Source organism: Bidens hawaiensis, unplaced genomic scaffold (genome assembly GCF_021521415.1).
Source record: "Bidens hawaiensis isolate Kalapana, Puna unplaced genomic scaffold, B.hawaiensis_p1.1 tig00020919_1, whole genome shotgun sequence".
Taxonomy (NCBI): Eukaryota; Viridiplantae; Streptophyta; class Magnoliopsida; order Asterales; family Asteraceae; genus Bidens; species Bidens hawaiensis.
Genome location: NW_027493230.1, coordinates 86,125 through 103,161, shown reverse-complemented (window position 1 = coordinate 103,161; position 17,037 = coordinate 86,125). Strand labels below are relative to the sequence as shown.

The 17,037-nt window shown below is 41.8% G+C and overlaps 2 protein-coding genes across 2 annotated transcripts; both read left to right on the top strand.

Annotated features, from left to right (window-relative positions):
- The first annotated feature begins 2,425 nt into the window (after positions 1 to 2,425).
- Positions 2,426 to 3,992, top strand: LOC143562193 (glutathione S-transferase F9-like). Its single transcript, XM_077050076.1, has 3 exons — positions 2,426 to 2,571; positions 2,652 to 2,700; positions 3,350 to 3,992. Exons 1-3 carry the CDS (start codon positions 2,428 to 2,430, stop codon positions 3,790 to 3,792), a joined length of 636 nt encoding a protein of 211 aa, XP_076906191.1. The 5' UTR covers positions 2,426 to 2,427; the 3' UTR covers positions 3,793 to 3,992.
- A 1,173-nt stretch (positions 3,993 to 5,165) lies between these two features.
- Positions 5,166 to 7,571, top strand: LOC143562224 (large ribosomal subunit protein eL20z-like). The gene is made up of 4 exons (XM_077050098.1): positions 5,166 to 5,349; positions 6,185 to 6,266; positions 6,359 to 6,473; positions 7,459 to 7,571. Exons 1-4 carry the CDS (start codon positions 5,166 to 5,168, stop codon positions 7,516 to 7,518), a joined length of 441 nt encoding a protein of 146 aa, XP_076906213.1. The 3' UTR covers positions 7,519 to 7,571.
- Positions 7,572 to 17,037: the final 9,466 nt, after the last annotated feature.

The following is a 17,037-nucleotide window of genomic DNA, read 5'->3' as shown; positions in this document are numbered from 1 at the left end:
TTTTTGGTGTTAGTGATTCCAAGGATGATTTCATCATGCTTAATCAATCGCAATTATTGTACATGTATTAAATGGAACATCATTCGACTGGTCGTTCGCTCGTTTGAAGTTAACATCTTTACTAATATATTAAAGCAAAACCATGTGTCTACATGGCATTCATCTAGGTTGTCCACATAAATAATTGTCTTTTATATTTTATCCATCTCATTATTATTTAAATTAAATTCTAAATTCACAAAATATTATACATAACAAACGGACCCGTTTCTATTTTGTATAACCCATGACCTGATCGAATTAACAAAACCTATGTTGTCAACGTTCATTCCTCATGAAGCCCTAAGCCTCCAACATAATCACCGTCGCTGCTCACACATTTTATGTTCGTGAACATTCATTCATGTTCGTTAGTGTACATGTGTTTGAGTTCATTCGTTTTTTGTATTCCTATAAAATTCTTAGACCCACTTCAATTTAGTCAAGTTTTATTAACTTTTACATATGACAATATCATCAAACAGTCTGACAAACAAGGATGGTTATTGCCACAACCTGTGCATTTATTTGAGTGTAATTTTAATCTTTTAACCCCTAATATTAAAAGTCTAAATAAAATGATTATTATGACTTTAAAATTGTAACTCCTAAACTTTAAACGTTTAATAAATTGAAATTATTTAGTAGTTAAATGATTATTATGAGTTTAAACTCCTAACACAAGTTTACATGCTTAATATTTTGATAACTTTTTTTATTTTCCTTTAATGTTTTGTTAAATAATGTTTGGAAATTATTTATATAAATTTGAAATTATATAGTGTTAGGACATGTTTGGTTCATGTATTTTATGGGAATTGGAAATGGAATTTATAAACATTCCATATATAATTCCGTTTGATTGGTAAGTGAATGTATTGATATGAGAAATCTTTCTTCAATTAAAGGAATTCACCTTCATTCCAATATTTGATGAAATTATAAACATTCCATTGGAATATGGTATGAATGTTTCTTTTTTTAAAATAAATCAAACATAAAGGTTTGGTTTGCAACTTAAAATTAATAATATATAAATAATTAAATATATCAAAAACTTATTAAAAAGTCATAAATTTAAAATATTATATGAAATAACTGAATTTACGTATTGCATATAATATTTTTTTACTTTATTATATTTTCTATCGTGTGTAACACAGGCTCTAACCTATAATACAATATAAGCATGTGTATTATCTTATGGACGTGATATATCAAGATGCATGAGGCACCATTTGTCTAATCATTTCATCATTTCCCTATCCATGCAACTCCAAAGAAACGGTTCATGGTAGCACAAGAGGCAGTAAAGAGGGTAAGGTACTGAGGTAGCACAAGAGGCAACAAAGAAGGACGTTGAATGAGCTTTTGGTGTCCCCAAAGTCGTCAGGGGATAATTAAAAACTTGACACGACCAATACATTCTAAAAAGTTAGAAAAATGGACATTTTCATTATACTACATAATATGATACTACATAATATGACTATAAAAGATGAAGGTTGATCGGTATATCTTTTCAAAAAATTAAAAAGAAAAGGAAAAACAAATAAGAGCTTTGAGCCGTATAAAATGTTTACTAACGAAAAAAAAAAACATAAACATGGATACATATTTGAAATTGCAAAGCCATATATACCCGGTACTAGTTTATTTATTTAAAATATATTCGGTTACTAAAACAGGTCCAAACAATATATCAAAACCAATTCAAATTGTAGGTCCGATTAGATTACCACTCCACTAATAAAAATATTCATCGTAACTATATAAATTTAAATATTAGTGTCACATCTAACTATTTTAACAAAAAAAATACGGTGTTCCTATACACCCCACCTTCACATATCATTTGAGCTATATAAAGTTACAATATGTGTACACCTCTTTGAGAAACACACTATTATCATATCTTTCAGTTAAATTCTTATCATGCCATCACAATTTTGACGGGGTGGTCAAAAGGTTTTTATACGGGTTTCATTATGGGGGTTGGGGGGTTCCTATGCTCGATTCTCGGCTCATGTACACGCTCTGAAATAAAGGTAACACTAGAGTAAGGAGAATTCAAACTCGGGTAATAGAAAATAAACAATAACAAGTGTTGTGATCCTTTGTTACACCTCTGAGCAGATAAAGTTAAATTCGTATCAATACACCAAAACAGTACTAACGGAGTAACGGTAACGTGCAGATTAATAATGCGTAAGTGCTCCTGTCATAAAAAATAAGTTTTGAATGAAATTATACAAGTCAAATATATATTTGACCCGTTGGCTATACAAGTCAAAATGAACGAGCTAAGTTAAAAAACGAGTTGTATATATAAGCTGTTAGTCTGTGTGGACTAGGTACACTAATCAATTATTAAGTCGGTAGCTGAAGATGGTGGTGAAGGTGTACGGACCGGCTTACGCATCGCCGAAACGAGTCCTGCTTTGTCTTGTGGAGAAAGAAATCGAGTTCGAGACGGTTCCCGTGGATCTCATCGCCGGCGAAAATCTCAATCCTGACTTCCTTAAGCTACAGGTATCATATATATGTATATTCAATTGTCATTCATTCATTCGTTTCTGGTTTCATTTTGATAATGAATTCACGATTGACAGCCGTTTGGATCTCTTCCGGTGATTCAAGATGGAGATTACACTCTTTTTGGTAAGATTTATTTAAGATAACAATTAGGGGAAATATGGTTGCATGCATTAACTGTTTGTACCGTACAACTGACTACTCCTTTTGGATTGTGGAGGATGACAGTATCACTGTCTGCCTTAAGAAACTGATATTTGCTATTTGAAGACATAAGTTTGAATAATGATTTTTGCTATTTGAAGACATAAGTTTGAATAAGTTAATAAACTAATTTTGGTTTTAAAATAGATGATTTATGGTTTAAAACTTTAAATAAAATTGACTTGTTTAACCATTTTTTTTTAAATTCATTTGAGTTTTTTTTTATCACAAATTTAACAAAATGACTCACTTTTTTTTTTAAAATAATGTGTCTGTGGTCATTTGGTTTACTAGTTCCTCAACAGAATCATATTTGTAATAACATTGAAACGTCTTATAAAAACAAACAATTTTAAGTAGAGAGACGTAGTGTAAGGTAGCACATGTAGTATGAGAGAGAAAAGAGATGAGAAAGATAGTCCGTTAAAAAAGCAATTTTCTTTTTCTACAACAATATGTACCAATGTTTATGTTTTTTTTTCTAAAGGCAAATGTTTTAGTTTATGCAATTCTCTACTTGTATCTGGTTAAATATTAAAGACTACTATATAATTGTTTTTGTTTTCGAAAGAATCAAGAGCCATCATTCGTTACTACGCGGAAAAGTACAAATCTCAAGGAACTGACTTACTAGGAAAAACACTCGAAGACCAAGGTCTAGTGAACCAGTGGCTAGAAGTCGAGGCACACAATTATCACCCGCCGCTTAACAATCTTGTGCTCCACATCATGTTTAGCCCGCATTTCGTAACAAGAAACGAGCAAGTGATCAAAGAAAATGAAGAGAAACTCGCAAAGGTGTTGGACATATACGAGGACCGACTATCAAAAAGCAAGTATCTGGCTGGTGATTTCTTTAGCCTTGCTGACCTTAGCCACATTCCTTTTACAAACTACCTGGTTGGTCCTGTTGGAAAGGGGTATATGATCAAAGAAAGGAAACATGTGAGTGCTTGGTGGGATGATATTAGCAGTAGGCCTTCATGGTTGAAGGTCCTTGAAATATGCAAGTAATGGAGTCATGTTGACTCATGTTTGACTTAATGTTTAATGTGTTTATGGTACTTGTTACCTTGTCTGTTGTTGACTTTTTAAGTTTGAATAATGGGATTCTTGTTGGCCCTTGTCTGTATAAAAAATAATTTGCTTGTTATGCAAGTATTGCTGTCTTTACTGCATTAGTCATGTTTTAAAACTTAATTTGCTTGTCATGCAAGTATTGTACGTTGCTTGTAGTGCATGAGTGTTTATGAATTATGAATTATGAATCATGTGCCTCTTTTCAGAACTCTTAACCACTTTACTTGTATTAGCCTCTTCACCGCTTTACTTGTATCAGCATGCGCGTACTCTCTTAACCGCCTTACTTGTGTTAGCATCTTAACCGCTTTACTTGTACCAGCCTCTTAACCACTTTACTTGTATTAGTGCTTTGCTTGCAAATATGCATGGAAGTGGTCAACTACATTCTCACCCCTTGATTTTTTTTGTACCTAAGTTCTGTTATGTATAAAAAGGATAACTTAGTAAGGTATTATGTTTTATTGTCAAAGTATAAATGAAAGAAAAAGTTTATATGCGATCTATGTGTCACAGGCTATTTTTGTACATGATATGACTTAATTTATAAAACGGTCTCTATTGTCAAGTATAAGTGAAAGAAAACCTTTATATGCTATCTATGTTTATTCCTAAAACATTAAATTATAGTTTAAAAAAATAATTTATATAATTCGGTAGGGCTTAAAGGCTTTTCTTTCGACTCATATGACACTTGAATGCTCATGACCAACACTACATAAATCGAATCCGCGGTGTATGTCTATTCAAAGGTAAAATCTCTGTAGTTTGCACACAAAATCTGCAGACATCTGTAAGAATAAGACTTTTTTAATGTCTGTAGACTGCTAAAATAAATTGGTGGTAGTTTACAAGCGGTGGTAGTAGGTGGTGGTGTGGGCGGTGGGTGGTGGTGGAGACAGTGGACAGTGATGGCGACGGATGGTGGGTGCTAGGTTGTGGAAGGTGGTGGTGGCGGACTATGGGTGATGGTAGCGGTGGAAAGTGGGTGTTGGTAGGTGGTAGTATTGTTTAACCCTCCGCAGACCTTAAAAGATCTTAGAAGTGGATAAGTCAAGTTTGTACAAAAAAACATTCACACAGATAACAATGTCTACGTATAATCTGTGCGACGCAGACAAAAGAGACACGTAAACTTTTTTTTAGAGAAACTCAATATGAACTATTATAGTTAATGTGTTGTAACTTAAACGCTAAGTCATCTATCTCCCAAACACCCCTAATCAATCAGATCAGGTACACAACACAGCCCAAACTGCATCTTTCCGGCGACGATCTTGCTCCGATTCCAATTCCGATCGCAAAATATGAGCGAAGACGGGAAGAGCAGAGGCGACCAGCAGCAGTCTATATATTATGGCACGTTTCAAGGAGTCGCAAATCATCCTCCGCCACCTGTCGCTTACCAGCCTTCAGTTGGTCTTCCGCAACCTACTCGTCCTCCACACATCGTCAACATCAGTTACGCACATGGCTATCAAACCGTTCCAGGTACCTTACCTTTTTAATTACTTTGACCTAATCTCATTTACATTTATACTATATAGATTTCTATTATTATAGATTTTAGGTTATGATCATGATATAGTTAACGAATTGAAGAGTAACATATGCTTATGGATTGAAACTGTGAGGTGTTGATTTTGATCTCTACTGTTAACCTAACTTATTGAAGCATGAAATTTGAGGTTTAGAAGTTGATTTGGGGCCAATTTACTTTCTAAATCTAAGATACTATGCCCTAAGCTGGTCCTAGTGGTCTTATGCTGGAAATTTTGGCAAATAATATCCCAAAACACAAGATAGTTGACACAATATAGAGTTAAATATCTTGACAAGTCTAGACTATTATTAGTTTTAAATTCTCTAGGCTGATAATATGTAAACCATATCAACCTGTTATTTTATTGTTTATAGTTACTGTTTCCAAAGGACACAAAATGGTATCATGCCTCTTAACCGGCTTTGAAGCTTGCACATGTTATCTACCACATAAACCACCTTTGATAAATGATAAGTACTGAATATACATCACAAAGACACCAATAAGCGAACAACGTGTAACTGCGTAAGCATTAAGCATAGTGAGTTTAAGGGCGTCAGCATCACAAATAACCCAAAAAGCATTTGACTAAAAGATTTACGTAAAGAGGCACACAAATAGTTAAAACAATAACATCTAAATATGCAAAGAGCATAAATCAGTAGTTCATTTAAAATTATATGTTTCAAACATACATCGTTCATCATTGACTAGTATTATTATTATTGTTATCAAGTTGCTACTTAATGCTTATCAATGTTTGACCACTTAATATTTCTTCAGGCATTGTGATTGCTCCGGGGACACCTGTGGTGATTGACCGTCGCCCCCTTCCTTGCTGTGGTTGTGGCGTTGGTTGGTTCTTGTAAGTGTAAAACAACAAGAAGTTTTTTACACACGGTTTAAATTGTATTTCATTGAAACTAAACTGATATTAACGAGTTGGCTCTCATGCAGGTTTTTGGTTGGTTTCTTCTTTGGGGCCATTCCCTGGTATGTTGGGGCTTTCATACTACTTTTTGTGCGGGTAGATCACAGAGAAAAGCCGGGACTTATTGCCTGCACCATAGCGGTGAGTTTTGTTTGTTTGTTTTTTAGTGGCAGAAGAAGATTAAATTAATGATGCGCTTTAAAAGTTTTAATGAGAATACAGATTAGAGTTACAAAATGCCAACACATGAGTTATTCTGTGATTACCCGTATTGTAAAGTTATCCCTAATCCTTGGAATTCAATCAAAGCTAACATAACAACTTGTAGCCTACACATGGAAATCACTGAATCAGTGTGTATAGTTATAAACTTGAGTTAGATTGTGTGATTTAACTGCAAAGGACACCAAACGACACTTGAATCTAAATAACTTAGCTTCTTCCTAAGCACTTATAGCTTCTAAAGGACTTAGCTTCTTCATACATCCATATGAGACACACGCACACACATGTATACATATAATTGTATATATGGGTTTCGATCTCTTCAAAACTTTTAAAGATTTAAGGACTTTTAAGAACTTCTAACAACTAATCATTTTATTTATTTATTTGTTGATTTTTATATGTTTAATTTGTAATTCTGTGATTGCATGTATGTTATTACAAGTTTACATATGTGTAATAACCAATTTACATATATGTAATTATAAAATTACATATTTTAAATGACAAAACTACCCTTAAATAATAATAAATATACCCATTTCACAACTCAACATGTAATGCAGAAAAGGTATATAACTCTATAGGATTCTATCGATATTTTTCAAGTATCACAAATAAGAACCAGATATAATACAAGATAATTGATAGAGAAGGGGATGGGAAACTAGGGTTTACAGAGTAGGAGATGGGAAGAAGAAGCCAACAACTATCTAACAGTATTCATTCATGCCCCTATCCCTACTCTCTTTGTGTTTATAATCCGAGCTGGGCTGCATGATTGGCTTGGGCCAATTGCGTTCGTAACACTCTGTGTTTGTGATTTGTTTGTCAATTAATTTCCAGATTCCTTAAATTCAGAATTGTGTTGGTAAATGATGTTGGAATTGGTTGTGTGCAGGCAATTTTGGCTCTGATTGCCATTGGTCTTGGTGTTCAGGGTGTCAAATATGGGTGGTAAGTTCTTTTATTAGAGTTTTGCATATTTGTATAGTCAAGACTTTGTGAGAAAAATACATGGATTGATTGTTGCAAAACTACTTTGAAGGTAATTATGTTTTTTTTTGGGTTGTAATTTTGCTATCAATGTTATCGTAATTTTGGGTTGTAATTATGCGTAAGTTTGGAATTTCTTTACTTAAAAAACATTGTCGCCAACTAATTATCAAATCGAAGCCATACACTCGTAAATGATTCATAGAACAATGAGTATCTATTTCTTTGGTTTCAAAAGGAGCAGTTTGGGTTAAATAACGTATTAAAATTGATACCTTTTTCTTACCGGTTAAATCGGGGTTGGATTGGAGGGGTTTTCCAACCACATAGGTGACACTAATGGGGGTTTATGTTATATTTAGTCAAGGATAGGCCTATAAGTCAGGCAGGGTGTATATAAACAGTTGAAATTGATAGAACTGCTCGAACCGTATCAAGTCCCGATGGTTCAGCCAGATTGAAATTCTAGTAGTTTGGTTCATGACTCTATTTCAGCAACTTGGAGCTAACAGATATGTATATGTATATGTAAAGTATTCAATTCATGACCATTTTTATTATTTTAAATCCTTTGGTACATAACAATTAAAAGAAAGTTTCAGTTCAGACTCCGAAAATGGAATCGTAAAACCACCAAAATTGTTAGGTTCTACCAACCTATCCAATCCATGCGCTATTATATATGGTTTGTTGGTTTCAAAAAACCGTAGTTAAGTGTTGGACTGGGATCTTGTTAAAGCTGGTCATGTCCATCGGATACCCCTAAATACGTCACTTGTGCCTGCATTCTTTGCAAGTCGTTAAGATTGAGGTGCATTGGATAGTGAAAACCTGATCTCTTGATCTCTTTAATATAATTCCTATGAATCCATTTATAATTTTATATCGTCTCGTTAGAATAAAGTTGTGTCATGCTTAGAATAACGAGAGGTTCTTGATGTCATTGTTTGCCGTCTTTTATCACACTGGTTTACGAGATTCATCCATGTATTTTATTTAGAAATATCTTATGCCTGCGGTCAAGACATAGCTCCTAAATTCGTAAATTTGAAAGTTAAACTGTAGTGTTAGATTACAAAAAGAAAACAATTAGTTTTAAGAAATACAGTATATATAAATGCGTTCAGTTGTTTCTAACTATTCAAGAAAAATTCATTAAAATGTGAACTAGAGCTTAACTTAATTGCGCTTGTTCATGTTTAAGTGGCAATTCATCTAATAAACGCCTGCCTTCAAGCTGGAACTTGATATATAAAATTTGGTTAAACTCACTTGTATTTTGTAAGGTGACTCTTGTATAGTTGTATACATATAGCGCATACAAAACGTATTATTGTGTATATAATTATGTGAAGGCTAAACAAAATACATTATAAAATTACTTACAAATCATAAAGGAGTTAAATAACAGTCATACTAAACTCATATTTGACACAAAAAGCTCGAAATCTGATAATCTGTTTTTATGTATAATGAGTAATTGAAGAAACACCAGTCGAACCCCGACAGATTACGAGTAACCTGAGGGTTAGATAGACGTTTCCCACGAGGGGTTAATTCCGGCAAGATGGTTCTTCCGATAACCTGCAAAACAGACACCGTGAGCTCGTCACTAAGAAAGGGGGGGGGTTCCTCCTTGTGACCACCCTCCGGCGTGAGAATCAGTCTATATTACTCTTTGAATATAAAAGTATATTATTAATACTAGAGCAGTTATCAGGTAAATTATACAAGATATTAGATGATGAAATGATAATACCATTTGATGTCTTTTATAGCCGAAGGTGGGTTTCCAAGGAGGTTTAGCCGGCCTACTACTCTGCCAACTGTGACCTACACACGTGCTCTGCTGGTAATTGGTGGATAGGCAGCGGCTGACAGTGACCAGGCGTGCTGTTCACTTTTCCTTTTCCACCAACTACAGGCTAGGCACGTGGTATGGCAGGAGTTGGTGAGCAGGCGGCGGCTATTGGTCACAGTGCTGTGGCGTGTTGTCTGCCATGCTGCTGTCAGTGAGCTGTCGTATCGTTGGTCAGATCTTTTGTCCATACCTCGTCAGGTATCACACAAAAGATCCTCCATTATTATACGGACTGGCTCATTTAGGCGGGAGTTTTCCCCCTCCCGCCTTTATGCGGGAATGTTCCCGGCTTTGCTCATTCCTTCTTCAGGTGACTACTGAATTATTACGAGTTTGAGCCTTATGCGTGTAGCCATGCTGCGCGGGTGGCCAGTCCCTAATGGCGGGTATCCGCACCTGCGGGAACAGGCGGATACTTGGAAACCATAGGGAGGCATTTCCTGCGGGACCAGCTAGCGTACCGCATGTGAGGTCGTCACAACTCTGAGCGTGGTGGGTCCTGCGGGTTTGGTAGGTCGCGGCGCAGACGTCCCTATGGTGAAGTCTGCGGGTTCAACTGCGCAGACGTCCGTTTAAGGAGTCTTGCGTGTTCAACTGCGCAGACGTCTCCTTTTAAGGGAGTCTTACGGGTCCTAACCACCTCTGCTGGGACCTACCTCTTCAAGTCCCCCCAGTCCAATGTTCTTCTCATGAATGTTTAATAAAGTGAGGTGAACTTTTGGACTTAAGCAAGGGGTTTTTGAAAAGGGTTTAGTTTTATGGGTTTTCCGCGGGAAGTCTTACCCACGGGTTTCCCAATGTCACGCAGAATTTCCCAATGTTCTGCTTGATCTCTGGGATGATGCGGATAGGTCTGTAACCTCCCCGCAAGTCAGGAGCGTTTAGAACCTTTTGTGTAGATTCTCCATGAGGTCTTGGTGGTTTTGAACATAGTGATCAATCATGTTATAACCACCAATTCCATCCTGAAGTTTCAAACAATCTAGTTCTTGACGTTCCTGCTATGCGGGGATGTTAATCCCGTTTCTGCAAGCATGGCCCAGAAGATCCTTCTTGGTTTCAATTCCCATTGAGTGCTCGGTATGCGAAGGGTTTTGCCTTGACGCTGTACCCGCACTTCGTCTTATTAGTTACTTTACTCCCAAGGTATCCCTGGCGTTAAATCCCTGCAGGGCTAGGTGCGTGAAGGGTTTTGCCTTAACACTGTACCCGCACCTGACTTATGGTTGCCGAGGTGTTCCTGGCGTTTAATCCCCTGCGGGCGCTAGGTATGTGAAGGGTTTTGCCTTAACACTGTACCCGCGCCCGACTTACAATTGGGTGCCGAGGTATGACTTTTTACGGGTGTTAGGTATGTGGAGGGTTTTGCCTTAACACTGTACCTGTGCCCGTTTTGTAGTTGGGTGGAATGCCAAGATTTTCTCGGCTTCACTTCCTTGTGGGTGCTAGGTATGTGAAGGGTTTTGCCTTAACACTGTACCCGCACCCGACTTCATAGTTGGGTTTTCCGGTTTCCGTGCCCTGCGGGTGCTAGGTACGTGAAGGGTTTTGCCTTAACACTGTACCCGCACCCGACTTCATAGTTGGGTTTTCCGGTTTCCGTGCCCTGCGGGTGCTAGGTATGTGAAGGGTTTTGCCTTAACACTGTACCCGCACCCGACTTCATAGTTGGGTTTTTCCGGTTTCCGTGCCCTGCGGGTGCTAGGTATGTGAAGGGTTTTGCCTTTACACTATACCCGCACCCGGCTTCATAGTTGGGTTTTCTTGGCTTCTGTTCCCTGCGGGTGCTAGGTATGTGAAGGGTTTTGCCTTAACACTGTACCCGCAGCCGACTTACGGTCAACTGGATAGCCGGGGTAAGGGGTTTTTCCCGCTTACTTTTCGAATCTTTTTGAATCTTTGAAATTTGAATTGGTGAAAGGATAAGAACAGTCGTCGTGCGACGGTTTCTTCTGACTGTGTCAGGACGTGTTGGAAGTTATGGCGACGTGACATTATATGGTCATTCCAGACGCTTTTTACGGCGCGTGGGCGCGATTTTTCGGGCGCGTGGCCGCAAAATTAATGGCACTCGTCCTTTCAGCAGCTGTTGCCAGCTTGCCTGGTGCCACATGTCACGGTTTCATTGCACCTTCAATTTCTCTCTCCTCCGCATTAAATTCATCGCATTAATTGCGATCACTATATAAAGGGGAAGAGGATCCTTTGTAATTCACACCTTCACTTCTTCTCTTCATCTCTAAGGCGATTTCTGGTGAATACTCCCTTATTTAGTTGAGCATTCCTCCGAAATCGTTTCTTCTTCCTCTGCAATATGTCTTCCCATTATGCTGAAGCTGTAGCCGACGATAGGAGTACTGCTGGAGAGTGCCAGTGTGCTCTACCTGTCGATCTGTACCAGTACGTCGTCAGGAAATTCATGCTTGAGTCTCTTGAGCCTGAGTTTCCTGAACCCCAGCAGACTGTGTACGATGCCCCCAGCGGCAAGATCGGGGTATATGCTGCATTCTTTGTTTATGGGAACCTTAGGTTCCCATTGACAAAGTTTGTGTACCGTGTCCTGGAGAGGCACGGTGTGCACCTGACCGAGGTGCATCCGATGGCGATTGCCAAGATTCGGCACTTCGAGTGGGTGTGCCGAATTCTGGGCATTGAGCCCTATGTGGACCGCCTGATGACCTTCTATACTTGGAGGTGCATCCAGGGGTGGTACACCCTGACAACCCGGATCAAGGGTTTGAAGATTTGTGCGACCGAGCGCAGTCTCCGATCGTGGAAGCGGGAGTTCTTCTACATTTCTGCCCGCGCCATCCCCATTGCCATGAAGTTTAAGAAGGGGCAAGCGCTTCCGAGCCTTCACGCTTCCAACTACCAGGAGGCGGAATGGTTCGCGAAGATATCTCGGGTCCAATCTCCGGTTTACCGGTTTGCGGAGTCCGGGATGGTGATGCTGGGGATGAGCCGGGTATGGAAGGAGGCGTCTCGGTTTCCCATCCTTCTCGAATACGGTTTGAACTCTATTCCTTATGGTATGTCTTGTCTTTCTTGCTGATATGAGTTTGTCTTCTAACTGTTTCTTTTCTTTCAGAGGGGAACGATTTGGAGTCGCTCCTGTACCCGCGGTAAGCTGACGGTCCCGTGCGGGTGGGTACTCGTGCTCTAGACGAGAACGAGTTGCCCATCTTGGAACAAACGGCGGATCGGTTTGTGGAGGTCTATCCGCTGGGCCACGAGATCCTGAGCCACCGGCGGCCAGGTAAGGCGTTATTCTATCCTCCACCCCTCAATGCTGTACCTGCTGCTGGAATTCCTGACATCCCGTCTTCTTCTGAGGAATCCGCAGATGGTCCTCCGTTGGTGCGGAAGAAGAAGGCTGCCGGCGGAAAAGGGAAGGAGAAGGCGGCCTCCACAGCCGATCCAGTGCTCCTATCTGACACTGAGTCAGATAATGAAGAGGTGGCGGGGAACCCCGGTGGTGAGAAGAACACTGCTCCGGAGGCTACGACTGTTACCTCCGGAGAACCAATGACGACGATGGTGACCGGCATAAAGAGACCGGCTCCATCGGGTTCGTCCCCGCCCGTCCGTACGTTCAGGCTCAAGAAAACCCGTAAGTACAAACATCCTTCTTATCTTTGTAGATTTATCATACTTCATGAATTTATTGAAACAATTATCTTCTTGTGCAGGCGTGGATGTTGACGCATTCCAGGGTGGAGCGCAGAGGAGTACCTCTCCGCCAATGACGGTAGGCTCGGTCAGCCTACCCGAGGCGTCGACCCAGGCGCCTGCGCCTGCTTCCGCTGGATCAGTTGCTCACTCCTTTGAGCCGACTGTTTCAGCTGAGATGACGTCACCGCCGGCGGTGAGTGCGATTTTTACAGCATCTTTCACCGAGCCGGCGGTTACAATTGCTGCGGATTCCGCGGCGGCGACCACGGCGGCGACCACGGCGGCCGCTACTATGCCTCCGCCACCGGCAACGACGGCCGGCCCATCAGGTACGCGCGGGGCTTCTCGCCAATCTGTCACCTTCCCATCTGCCCGACCTTTTGGATGGATTTCCCTTAGGTTCAGGCGATGGGTTCGGTGGCTATCGGCCTGTGATCGACCCTACAGGTGCGTAGGGTTCTTTTGGCCTTTCTTATATATCTCATCTTTTTCCTAACTGCTTTGTTTCTTTTGCAGTGTCGGATTCCAATGAAGTGTATGTTCCGCGATGGAACATCCGTCGAGGAACAACCCTTCGTACCCCTGTGGAGTGCGTGGAATGGGCTCGCCACGCTGCTCCCCATGGTGCGTTGGGGGAAGCCATGGCTAGCTACCAGGAGGGTAGGCTAACCAATGAGCTTCGGGTTCTCCAGGCCCGGATGCAGCCGCGCGTCGAGCTGCTTTGTCGTGAAAACGACAAGTTGAAAGCAGCTCGCGCCAAGGAAGTATCTTAAGCGCGGGCTCTTCGGGAGGAGAACCAACAGTTGGCCGCAGCTGCTGCGGAGAAGGAGAAGGCCTTCAAGGCCCTCGAGGTTGAGGTTCAAGCGCGACTCGAGGCCCGCTCCAAGGCTGCCCAAGCTGTTAACGAACAGCTTCGGCTGGCTAAGGAGACTGCGAGGAACGCAACCGAGAGGGCCACCAAGGCTGAAGCCGTTGCTGAGCCTTTACGCGTGGAGAACGAGGAGCTCAAGGCCAAATTAGAGGCTCTCCAACGTGCTCATGATGCCTTGGCGATGGAAGATGCCAAGAAGCTCCAAGAGATCCTGGACCAGAGGGGCGTGCTTGACCACACCGAGCGGAAGCTTAAGGGCGTTGAAGAGGCTGCTGCAAAGGAAGTGCTACTTGCCAACCTTAACAAAAGCGAAGCCGAACGCGCCCGCACCCAAGCTCAAGCCGCCCTCCAAGAAGCTCTGGTTGCCAAGGAATGGCTTCTTCGAGAAGCGTTGTCTCAGGTATGTTTAGCTTTACGTCTTCACGCTTTCCTTTGTACATAGAAAAGGTGTTTGACACTTGTATTTTCTTTGTAGGTTGTGCATCGGGTCTTCTCAGAGACTACTTACGATGATGCCATGAGCGCAGCCCTCAACGCTTCTCATGAGGATGGGGAAAAGGCCGGCTTCCTGCTTGGTCTAGGGTTCGTTGAGAAAGGCGTCCCGCCTTCCAACTTCCCTTTGTTCGATGTGGACACCGAAGCTGCATATGACCAAGCGGTGAATCAATATGCCGCCTTCCCGCATCCGGTGGTGGAGAAGGTGAAGGAAGTCGCTGCTGCTGATGATGGACTTGCTATCCTCAAGGCTTTCCTTGAACCGCCACGCTCTACTGATGGGGCGGGTCCAAGTGGAAGTGGTCCTGAAGCTTGATTCTGAAGATCCCTTCCCGCTGCTAGGATAGACTAGATTTTGTTTTGTAGGCGGGTAGTTACCCGGCCATTCTTGTAATATATCTTTTGTGAAATACAAATCTTTTTGTGGATAAGACTGTTATTTCCTTTGGGTTCATTGCTTTATAAACCTTATATGACTTGCATACTTAGTTTAAATTAGCGATTTCCCAAGTGTTTAGAATAAGTTAACCTTGAATGTGGTTGACAGTAGGTTGAAGTTTTGCTTCCCCCTTTGTGAGTGTGCGGATAGGACCGGCACTTGCACTTGGTAGGATGGCTAAACTCTTCCCCTTTAACTGTCCTGCGTGAAGGTATTGTCATTTTCTGGGTTTATGCGGGTTTTGCCGCCTTCCCCACGCAACGATTCTTCACTTGATGCGGTGAATACCGGCATTAGTGTTCGACTCGACCGTTCAACGCGTGGTTGTTAATAGGTTAGTGTTCAGCTTCCTCTACCAGGATTCATGCGGATATACCGGCACTTTCACATAGTGGGATGGCTGAACCTTTCCCCTTTAACTGACCTGCGTGAAGGTTTGATGCTTTTGGGTTTGTGCGGGTTTTGCCGCCTTCCCCACGCAACGATTCTTCACTTGATGCGGTGAATACCGGCATTAGTGTTCGACTCGACCGTTCAACGCGTGGTTGTTAATAGGTTAGTGTTCAGCTTCCTCTACCAGGATTCATGCGGATATACCGGCACTTTCACATAGTGGGATGGCTGAACCTTTCCCCTTTAACTGACCTGCGTGAAGGTTCTGTCGTTTTTTGGGTTTATGCGGGTTTTGCCGCCTTCCCCACGCAATGACTCTTCTTGATGCGATGACTACCGGCATTAGTGTTCGAATCGACCGTTCAACGCGTGGTTGTTAATAGGTTAGTGTTCAGCTTCCTCTACCAGGATTCATTCGGATATACCGGCACTTTCACATAGTGGGATGGCTGAACCTTTCCCCTTTAACTGACCTGCGTGAAGGTTTGATGCTTTTGGGTTTGTGCGGGTTTTGCCGCCTTCCCTGCGCAACGATTCTTCACTTGATGCGGCGGATACCGGCATCTCCATGTGCAAAGTTCATAAAATATAAATGTAAAATCATCAGCTTCAATTTGAAGGAGAATCGTTTCCATTAGAAGTGGCTCTAGGCCTTTTCTTTACAAATTTGGAATTGATCTACATACAAACTGTGTAATTGAGCTCCCATTAGGCGTGGCTTGGATGGGAGCACCATCGAGCCGACATGTATCTTGTTCGGGATCTCGTTGTTTACGCAGTATGTAGTCTCCGTTGAAGCTGCGATTTTTATTCGTGCGTTTCCCCAGCTGGGGTTCACGCATCAGCCTGCTCGACGCTCACTTCGCCACAAGGTGCGCGAGTGTCCCATCCTTGACAAATGCTTCGACCAAGTCCTTTACGTCTAAGCATTCTTCAGTGTTGTGGCCTTTGGTTTTGTGAAAATCACAATACTTTCTCCGATCAGCGTTGTGGAGATGCCGGATAAACGGAGCCTTTGGCCATGGGAGCTCCTCCGTGGCGAATATCTCGGTCACACTCTTTGTGAGTGGCGTCCACCTGGAGTTCTTCTCCGGTTTCACGTTATCTCTTCCGCCCAACCGATGTTGGAAACCGGACGGGGTGTCAAAGTTTACCCTTGACTGCCAAATGCCCAGCTTCCGCTTTTTGTTTAATCGGGCGGTAAGGACGTTGTTTTCCCTCGTCTTCTGGGTGTAGAGGTTCGTGCTCTGTGGAAGATCTCTACCCAGTTGCCTCTCGGTTTCCGCAAAGCGTTTAGCTGCGGTCATGATGGCATCCCATGTGGATGGCATGCCATCTTTGCCCGTCAGGGTGCGGATGAGTTCCGGGTCGTTTGCGCCCTGGATGAAAGCGGCACGAACGAGATCTTCGCTAACGTTGCCCAGGCTTAGCTTCTTCGAGTTGAAGCGAGTGATGAAGTCAGGCAAAGATTCTTCCTCCTCTCGGACGCACTTGAGGATTGTCCACTGCTCCTCAGTGTACTTTCTTTGCTGACTAAAGTGTTGGCTGAACTTCTGTTGGAAGTCTGCCCAATCGTAGATGTGGTGGACCGGCAGACGGTCGAACCACGCTCTAGCTGCCCCGACCAGCGTCATTTGGAACATATAACACCACGCGGGTTCCGTCCAGTTACTGACGGTCGCCCCCGCGATGAATCTATTCAAGTGATCGTCAGGGTCAGAAATACCATCGTACGTGCCTATGTTGGACATTT

Bases quoted from the DNA above. Each gene is read 5' to 3' on its own strand.
- LOC143562193 (XM_077050076.1), top strand. From the start codon at position 2,428: ATGGTGGTGAAGGTGTACGGACCGGCTTACGCATCGCCGAAACGAGTC. The intron at 2,572-2,651 runs GTATCATATATA...CACGATTGACAG, and splicing joins CTGACTTCCTTAAGCTACAG to CCGTTTGGATCTCTTCCGGT. The intron at 2,701-3,349 runs GTAAGATTTATT...TGTTTTCGAAAG, and splicing joins TGGAGATTACACTCTTTTTG to AATCAAGAGCCATCATTCGT.
- LOC143562224 (XM_077050098.1), top strand. From the start codon at position 5,166: ATGAGCGAAGACGGGAAGAGCAGAGGCGACCAGCAGCAGTCTATATAT. The intron at 5,350-6,184 runs GTACCTTACCTT...ATATTTCTTCAG, and splicing joins TGGCTATCAAACCGTTCCAG to GCATTGTGATTGCTCCGGGG. The intron at 6,267-6,358 runs GTAAGTGTAAAA...GCTCTCATGCAG, and splicing joins TGTGGCGTTGGTTGGTTCTT to GTTTTTGGTTGGTTTCTTCT.